Raw genomic sequence first — 9,588 nt, 5'->3', positions numbered from 1 at the left:
TTCTTTGCAAAAGTCTTCTTTGAAGCGAACATTTAGATCTTTGCAGATTTTTGCATTTTTTGACATTCTCCAGACTTGGTCTCGAACCACTCACATTCCAAACTGGATGATAATCTGTCTTGGTTGGTTATTTTTTCCTTTCTGTCCCAGCCGATGTACTGTGTCCACTGAGTGTCGTAGTTCCTCAACGTTGACCGACGTCACTTTGGAAAGGATCTTGAGAGTTTCATCTCGTGTGATTTCCCCTTCTTTCTCAGAAAGGCCAATAAGTCGCAAAGACCATCTTCTTTTATATCTTGCATGTTCCAGACACATTTCACGGAGAGAAGCATTTTCTTTTTGCATAGACACCATCTGCAGTTTGAGGCGGTTCACATCTTCCACAACACTTTTAACAGCAGCTGTATTTGTATCAACAGATTCTTTAACTTGTTTAACTGCATCTGTGATCTCTTGCAGTTGAAACTCATATCCTTTCAGATATTCGCTTTGAGTGTCAAACTTGGTTGTCAGGGTTTGAATCGCGTTAAAGAGGACACTGTTGGATATTTCCTCCTTGCGTTCTTGTGGAGCATTCTTTTTAATCTTTTTAGGGTTTGGGCTTTTTACCGGTGTGTGGTGTCTGTTGACTCTCGTTTGATCTTGTGAGATGTCTTCCTGTTCCTCCATCCATTCAACTTCTCCCTCGCTGCACGTCTGTCCTGAAGCCACTAGATGGTACTCATGGTCTTTGCTAGTGTTAGCCATTTCTTCACGTCGAAGTTTGAAAAATATAACGAAAACAGTGGTAAACAAACCTCTTTCAAGCTGAATCGGTTTGAGAGTTCTTTGCTGGTATTTTCTTTAGCTTTGGTTGAACTTGTCATATAGAAAGAGTTATTATTTCAGGTAAAGCGTCGGAGCCCCGAAAAAAGTAACCGCTTATTCCGCCATCTTGGTAACACCCCAGTATTTTTCTTCTCTGCATCCTCGCTTGGACATTTGTCCAGCCTGGTGAACTTCCGGAGGACGTGGAACGCGCCTTCCCTCCCCTTCCCATCATCCTTTGCAGCGCGGACGGAAGCCGTCTTTTGGCGCGGTGTCGTCCATCTTGCGGTCCATTTCGTGCTAGGGTCCCCTTGATTCCGCCGCTCTCGTGTCGAGATCCCTCCGCTGGTTCGGCAGACGGGTCCAGGTTCGGTGAAGCAGACGCAGCTCGGTTATGGCGGCGGTTAGCATGACTCCCAGCCGAGATACGGGTCGGTCGGCGGCCTCCACGCCGCTTTCGCCGACCCGTATCTCCCGGCTGCAGGAGAAGCAGGACCTGCAGCAGCTCAACGACCGGCTGGCCGTCTACATCGAGCGGGTGCGGGCGCTGGAGCTTGAGAATGACCGGCTGATGGTGAAGGTGTCTGAGAAGGAGGAGGTGACCACGAGGGAGGTGAGTACCGGGCACGTGCAGTGTGTGCGCGCGCCCCCGCCAGCGCTAGTTTTGTGTGTTTTGGGGTAAGTGGGGGGTGTGTGATCAGTCTTTGTTTCTGTTCTGTTCGCGCGCGCGCGCGCGCGCGTGTTTGAGTAAGTCCAACCTTCAGTCCGTGTGAAAAATCCAGGTCTGGTTTTTGGGTGTGACCCACTTTTCCAGCTCTGCTGTTTGAACGCTTTCCCCCCCTTTTATAACCAAAGTGGCGCCGCTTCTGCGGGACATAGTCAAGCTTTCCAATAGTTCAGAAATGATCAACCAAACCATTATCATACTTTGTTTTTAATAAATCCTAAATTTAAAAAAGTGCTTTTCTGTTTGTTTCTACTTTATTTTGAAAGGAAAAAATTTTTAAATTGTAAAAATCAAACTTTTTGAAACTTTTTGGATCAGATTATAATAATTCTTAAAAACTTGTAAAAGTTTGTAAAAAAAATTCAAAGAACAGGATCTGGATTAGTTCTTGGACCTGGAACAGGGGTCAGAGCCGCATGTGACTCTGATTCCCTCCATTCAATGCGACTCTGGTATTGGTAAAAAATGCTCATGAGTGATAAATAATAGGCTAGGCTAGTTAAGTAAATTTATCATTCATTTTTAAATTTGTTTTAAATACAAATAACATTGTTTTCATGTTCAACCACTGCTGACACATTAAACTTCTAAATCAGGAGGCATTGGGAGCTTTAACATTCCTCTAAAATGCACACATGTTTAGGTGAAATGATGGGAAAAGGTTTGATCTTTTGTCACAGGGGTTTCTTATTAAAATAAGTTTAAAAGCATATTCTTTTATGCATTGTAGCTGTTCAGAGGCCAAATTCTTAGTGTAGTAGCAAATCTACTGAATGTGGATCTTATTAGAAACAGGATGTATTTTATTTTGAAAGGAACTTGAATGTGCTGCTGTCAATATAAGTAATAAAAATACAACATAAAATGATAAAATTACTGCAATAAATAAAAAGCTGTTTAAATGGCCACAAAGACGTAAATAAAGTTACATTTTATGAATGTTGAGATGGGACTTTGGTTCTCGCTGGGTTCTGGTCTGGAAGAAGCTGGGGCAATTGACTCCTTTAGTGTTGAAGGTTGCAGACTCCTGTGCCAGAAGGATCTTGAACGTTCCTCATTTACATGAACTAGGTTTCATCTTAATCCACGTGAAGCAGTTTTTCTTATTGACAGTTTGGAAACAGAAACTTTTTGTTAGGGGCAATTGTCACAAAATGTGATGAGGTCTAGCTGCTTTACAGCCTCAGAGGTCTTGTTTTTGCCCTGGTTGAAGTGCCCCTGTCTGCTGGTCTTGAGTTTTCTTGGTGAGGATGTGAGCTTAGAGAGCTCGGGGTGGTGTGTGCTCCTGTGTGGATTCAGCTGCTTCATCTTCTCTGTGCTGTAGGTGACGGGCCTGAAGGCGCTGTACGAGGCGGAGCTGGCTGACTTACGCCGGGTTTTGGATGAAACCGCCAAAGAGAGGGCTCGGCTCCAAATCGACCTGGGGAAGGCTCAGGCGGACCTGGAGGAGGCCACGCGCAGGTGAGGACCTCCCTTAGACCAAATGTTGCCCAAAGATATCAACGTTAACGAGGGGTCTTCTTCCTCCTGCAGCGCCAAGAAGAAGGAGGCTGACCTGGCTGCCGCCGTGTCCCGGGCCAACAGTCTGGAAGGTCAGCTGCACAAAAGCGAGGCTGCTCTAAGCACCGCCCTGAGCCAGAGCGCCGCGCTGACCTCAGAGCTCGGCGAGGTCAAGAGCCTGTTGGCCAAGGTGGGCACTGGATGGGTTTCTGTCTACGAGTCTGAGCTGCTGCTCGCTGTGCCGTCTCTTTTACCTTCCTATAATTGCCCCTCTCCCTTCTGACCGGAGGTTTCTGGGAAAATGTGCCCTTCTTCAGTAGTAGATTTTAGAATTTTCAGTTTATTTCTGATGGGGGGGGGGTTTGTCACCTGGGCAGGCGGAGGATGGCCATGCCGTTGCTAAGCGCCAGCTGGAGGCGGAGACTCTGATGCGTGTGGACCTGGAGAACCGCTGTCAGTCTCTGAGTGAGGATCTGGACTTCAGGAGGAACATGTTCGATGAGGTAAGTCTTCACTCGTCCCACAGCAGCTGCCCAGCTAGCATCATAGAGTAATATTTGAGCCACTAAAATGACTAGAAAAGCGAAATGTCTGAAAAGTGCAGTTTTAATTAAGAAAAATGGGTGTGAATTCCCGGTTTTGCCTTTAAAATCTCTCTTTTTGTGTGTAAAAATGACATTTTTGAGGTTAATATTGTTATTTTGCAGAAGAATTTTCAGACGACTTCTCTATATCTTTGCGTTTTCACCCCTGAAATCAGCAATACAAATGTGGGTCACAACCAGCCAATCACAGACAAGAAGGTTCATCCTGATTGGCCTGGATTCCGTCCATATAAGTGATCTTATTTGTTAAAGAAGGACGTGAAACTGTAGGTTTTGATTGTAGGCGAGGAGCTTATGAATCAAAAACGGTGACTTCAGTTCTGGTTTTAGTGGCACAAACGTTGGCGTCACGGAGCGTTGGCGTGCGGTCGGCTGTCAGCAGCTTCTCTTCCTCTGCAGGAGATGCGGGAGTCTCGCCGTCACCAGGAGCAGCGGATCGTAGAGGTGGACTCTGGAGCCCGACAGGAGTACGAGTTTAAACTGACCCAGGCTTTACAGGTGAGGGGGCGGAGCGTCTGTGGCACCTGCAGCAGCATCCGTGTTTGAATGAGACTCAATAAAAAAAAAAAAAAAAACTCAATTTTAGTGGTTCCCAAACTCCCGGAATGCTGACTGGTACCAGGCTGTGGGTCATTTGGTTCTGGTCCACAAAGGAAAAAGAAAAAAAAACATAACTTTCATTGTTTCTGTTTTATATAGGATGTGATTCTGAAGTAAGTATCTTTATGAGAACCCTTCTGGGTTCTCTCTTCTACGTCTGTCTGTGACTGTGATGCATGTCAAGACGTTCGTCTCGGTTAAGGTCATGTGACTTCATTACGTTTGCTGCCGTCTAAAGGGAACTGCCCCGCCTGCTAAATGTTAATTCCTAAAGATTTGGTCATGTATACCACTGCGGGCGCAATGGGGAAACAGCGGCAGAATCTAGACTAGCTGCTGCCGCCCTGATTTTTTCCTCAAAATCGTTGGCGTGGTCATGAATGCAGAGGGCGGGGATGACGTCATCACAAAATCGGGCGACAGTTAGGCCGGAGCAGCCGGATCGCCGGCCAGCAGCATCTCTGATTGGACGATGTGTCAGTGTCTCCGGATTGCGGCCGCCCACCACCCGGCAGTCTGGGGCAATGTTACCTGCGGCTTTGTGCACTGCTCGTACATTGTCGGTGCACAAGAAAATGTGTGTGGCGCCCAAAATAAAATGACGTACTAGTCACATCAGAAACAAAGTTACAAATCGCTAACAGGCGACTGCCATCGACTGCCATCGCCCGATTGCAAATGCCACTGCAGCGCCAGATTTACCGATAAGCTAGCGTTTAGGCAGATGTGGCTATAGCTTCAGCTAGCAAAGAAAACAAAAAACAAATGTCTTTGTTTCTCAGGGCAGAATAGTGGAGGAAGAGGAAAAGAAATCTGCATTGAACAAACCAAAACCAGGAGTTGTAGTTATACGAATGCATTAAATTCACTCTGCATAACATTTGGCAAATAATATTACCAATCCGCCGCTGATAAAGTTTCAAATACAGTGGATTCACCTTTATTATTATTAGTTGTTTAGGTCGTTTTTTAGTTTTATCATTTTATTTCTGCCGCCCTTTAAAAAGGATAATGTCCAGTTTTTGAACTTTAGCCGTAGCAGTTTAAAGTCTCTAATCACATTTTACCGGCTCCTGCAGAAAATCTAACATGTGACGACAGTTTAGTGGCTGCAGATCTTTTATAGAGGAGATTTAAGAAAATGTTGCTGCTTTGATTGATGAATATTTTTGCCCTGATGAGAAATCTTAGCCTGAATCAAGATGTCTCGGTGATAAAATGGCATTTTGTTTAAAATGAATTTTATGAATTTTTACAAACCATGAACAACTTTTGCAGATCAAAAAGTTTGTTATATTTCTTCTTTAACCTCTGTGAAATATCTGCTGAGACCGTTTTTAACTAGAGGTCATGTAGGACAAATTGACCGTGAAAGAAAATTCCCCAAAAGTTAGAAGCTTAAAAAAAACGTCATGCAGCTTCGGCCTCCAACAGGCCGATCGGTGAAAACATCGTCTGACAATAAACCGGTCTGCAGCCGTTTGTTTTGACCTGGACCTTTGAAAGGTTCTGGTCCGGGTGTCCATGGCCGACATGTTCTGAGCCGGATTCTGTCATCCTGAAGGACCTGAGGAAGCAACACGACGAGCAGGTCTCCTTCTACAAGGAGGAGCTGGAGAAGACCTTCCAGGCCAAGGTGAGAACACATCCGGATCCCACCGATGTTTGTAATCCTGATACCGGACCACCTGTCTTAACTCGTTTCTACTGAAAACCGATCACAAAAATCCCGATTTGGAACAGCAACTCTTGTTTTTTTTTTACAGTGAAAGCAATAGTTACTTTTTCTGGAAACTATTATTAAAGTCACTTTTTGATTTTGACTGGTTCTGACCCGTCTGTTCTGACTCGGTTAGCTGGAAAATGCTCACGTTTCCTCTGAGATGAGCAATGCAGCCATGGATGCTGCAAGGGAGGAGCTTCAGGAGTCGCGCTCCAGGATCGAGAGCTTGAGCTACCAGCTGAGCAGCCTGCAGAAGCAGGTACTGACCCGTGGGCTCAGAATCCCCACAGGATGGGAGTTCTGGTGGTTCTGACGGGGCCTGTGCGTCTCCAGGTGGGAACCTCAGAGGATCGGATCAGGGAGCTGGAGGAGATCCTGTCGGCCGAGCGGGACCGGCACCGCCGGGCCATGGAGAGGAAGGAGCAGGAGATGAGCGAGCTGAGGGAGGGCATGGACGCTCAGCTGAGCGAGTACCAGGAGCTGCTGGACGTGAAGCTGGCTCTGGACGTGGAGATCAACGCCTACAGGAAGCTGCTGGAGGGAGAGGAGCACCGGTACGGCACACCCGGTTCTGTTGGGCTCAGAGAAAAAATCCAAATATATCAAAACCTGGAGGGATCTGTGTTGGGGAGGTAGCTGGCACCAGCTCTCCGCCTCCTGCTGATGTCCTTTTCCTCGTTCCAGGCTCAAACTCTCCCCCAGTCCCTCGGCCCGCGTGACGGTCTCCAGAGTGACGGGATCTTCCTCCTCCCGCTCCACCAAGAGAAAGTGGTCGGAGGTGGAGGCCCAGGAGGAGGCGGGGCAAGCAGAGGAGCAGCTGCTGGTGTCAGAGGAGGCCACGTCCACCGGATCTGTCAGCATCTGTCCTACAGACATGGACGGAACCTCTGTGAAGCTCACCAATGAAACGGATCAGGTCAGTGGGTCCGGAGCTCCTCCTCACTCAGGAGGCCTCTTCAGCTTTCATGAGGGAGGAGTGACCAGAGTTCTCGTAGGAGAACCAGGCGTCCTGATTGGTTTTGCGCCTCCTTCTCTCTGCAGGACCAGCCTTTGGGCAGCTGGAGGCTGAGGAGACAGGTGGACAACGGTGAGGAGGTGGTCTACAAGTTCTCCCCCAAGTTCGTGCTGAAGGCTGGGCAGTCGGTCACGGTGAGCTGAGGGAGGAAGAAGAGCAGCAGCGAAGCTCAGCTCCTCCGCTCACCTGCGCGTCTCCCGTTGCAGGTGTGGTCTGCTGACGCGGGCAAGCCCCACAACCCGCCCTCCGAGCTGCTGTGGAAGAGCCAGGCCTCCTGGGGGACGGGAAGCACCATCGTCACTTCTCTGATCGATTCCAGTGGCGAGGTACGGGTAGGGATGTGTGAGGGGGGGTTCTCTGGGGTGAAGAGCAGCTTTCTGATGTCAATATTCCTGCAGGAGGTGGCCAGGAGGTGTGCTACTAGGACTCAGGTGGAAATGGAGAATGGCGAGGAGGAGGACAGCGAGTCAACTGTGACTCAGAGGGTGAATATATTTTTTTCTCTGCTGATGAGGTCTCCCCCCCCCCACCCCCCAAACACCTGGATCATGGAGTCTTTCTCCTCTGTTCTGCAGGGCCGGGTCTCCTCCAGAGAGTGCTGCGTCATGTGAGGCTCCTGCAGCTCCTCCTCCAGGAGCCTCTCCGGCCGCTCCTCGTAGTTGTGTGGTTGCAAACGCTCTTGTCAGTTTAGGAACCATGGACCTGTCCATGTGGCAGAGAGCGCCTCCTGTAGGTCTGCAGAGAAACTAGAGTTCAGCCGATCATTCCCATCATCTCCTGACGGACCCTGGTGGACCTCCAGTCTGAACCCGGTTCAGTCCGGAACCACCCTGGTGGTCTTTGGGATTCTGCAGGCAGGCTCACTTTCATTTTGGACCTCTCTTCTCCTGCTGAGAACCAGAACCACGGTCCACAGGGAGTCTGGCTCAGAGAGCTGCTTGCTCCTTCATACGGGTCAGAACCAGCCACGGTTTGAACATGAGTGAGTCTGCCTGTAGAGGCTTTTCAGACTCCGAGGAGCAGACCTTGAGCCTAAACCTTTTTATTGTGGTCCCTTGATTGTGTAAAGGTGAGGTTCTGGTTCTGCTCTGATTCTCACACGACTCCAAATGTAAACCAGAAAGGCCTTTAGGACCTGGAGGTCACAGAGTTAAAGCTGCTGACTTTCCCTTCCTTTTGGACCCAGAAGCTGGGCCTTAGAAGCCTCCTCCCTGAAAAGAGCTCACATTTGATGGGCTTGGTTCTGATTCATCTGAATGGGCCAGTCATATGGATCAGAACCATCGGGCTGTCCTTCTGTCAGCAATTCTCCAGCGGCCTTGCAGGACCCCATGTGTCTCTTCACGGCGGTTCTTGGTGTGAACATTAAAATTGTCTGGATGACCCGGTCTGAAGACCTGTAGGACCAGATCTCCTGCAGGATCATTGCAGGACCCACCAAATTGGATCTGCCCTGGCCAAGACGACTGGTCATGAGTTTTATGGTGCCTTTGGTGATCTGCTATCGGGTCGGCCGTGTTATCTGGCAGAATTTCTGGGTCAACATCCAGAACCGTGTCCGGGCTCTGTGTGAAGTTTAAGGATTAGACTGATCAAAGGTGTCCAGGATCACAGGGACGGACTGGGCCAGGTTGGATCCACACAGACATTTCACAAGACTGCTTTGGACTCTCTTGATTCCGTAGGTCCAGGCCGCTCTTGATTTTCTGAACTGTCGGGTCCGGCTGCTTTAAAAGCTTTAAAAAAAAAAGTACTGACAAAGTGTTCAGGTCCTCTGGGGTTCTGATTAGAACCACAGTGTTCTGGAGCTGGTGGGAATTTCGGTGCAACTCATTTTCTCGTATTTTCATTACTAGTTATTTTAGTTACCTGTAACCTGTGTGTTAACTGTAGGGGTATGTGGGGGGAAGGGGGGTTTGAAAAGACACACTACGCGGTCCATCAGAACCAGTGTTGATGAAAAGAGAACAACCTGCTGCAGAGGTCCTGAGCGAACCGGACCTGCCGGCCCGGTTCAGCTGCAGCATGTGACCCGTTCTTCTGGGAACTTTTTATTATTATTATTATTGCTGAATTTTAACAGGGTGGCGTTTTTTTCTTGTGAGGATTCCTCCATGAAAACTCGCCCGCCAACTTTTCTACACAAATAAAGACTTTACACAAACACGGCGTTTGTTCTGTCCGTACGCTAGAACCTCCGGTCCGACATGAGAGACTTGGAAAGGTCCAGGACTTCAGGTGGCACAGTTTTTACCACCAGCTAGTTCATGTGTGCAACATTACATTTTTGGCTCTAATGTACTCCGCTCTGCGCTCCCTAAGGCCTCGACGCCGACAGAACATCCAAAGAGGAACACTGGAACTGTAGAGGTAAGAGGAATTCCACACCAAACAGTCATGAACCGGAGCGGCGTTCCGACCTCCCATCAGCAAAGGGAAAATCGCTCTTCCTGTTGTGGAACAGGACTGTCGTGCATGTTAGAGCGCAGACATGGAACCTCAAGACTTCAGGCCGTGTTCCTGAATCTGACCTCATGTTTTGGCTTCAACCCCTGAAATAGGAGATCACTGTTTCTGCAGGGACACATCAAGAAACTGGAGGAAGGTTTTT

The 9,588-nt window shown here is 48.5% G+C and overlaps 1 protein-coding gene across 1 annotated transcript; it reads left to right on the top strand.

Annotated features, from left to right (window-relative positions):
• Positions 1-256: 256 nt before the first annotated feature.
• On the top strand, positions 257-9,141 carry lmnb2 (lamin B2). Its single transcript, XM_004067640.4, has 13 exons — positions 257-1,420; positions 2,859-2,995; positions 3,068-3,224; positions 3,412-3,537; positions 4,039-4,137; positions 5,804-5,875; positions 6,096-6,221; positions 6,296-6,516; positions 6,647-6,878; positions 7,004-7,111; positions 7,184-7,303; positions 7,376-7,462; positions 7,553-9,141. The coding sequence occupies exons 1-13, from the start codon at positions 1,202-1,204 to the stop codon at positions 7,586-7,588; spliced, it is 1,740 nt and encodes a 579-aa protein (XP_004067688.1). The 5' UTR covers positions 257-1,201; the 3' UTR covers positions 7,589-9,141.
• The last annotated feature ends 447 nt before the right edge of the window (positions 9,142-9,588 follow it).

This window comes from Oryzias latipes, chromosome 4, assembly GCF_002234675.1.
Source record: "Oryzias latipes chromosome 4, ASM223467v1".
Taxonomy (NCBI): domain Eukaryota; kingdom Metazoa; phylum Chordata; class Actinopteri; order Beloniformes; family Adrianichthyidae; genus Oryzias; species Oryzias latipes.
The sequence above is the reverse complement of the archived record's forward strand: the minus strand, read 5'-3'. Positions and strand labels throughout refer to the sequence as shown.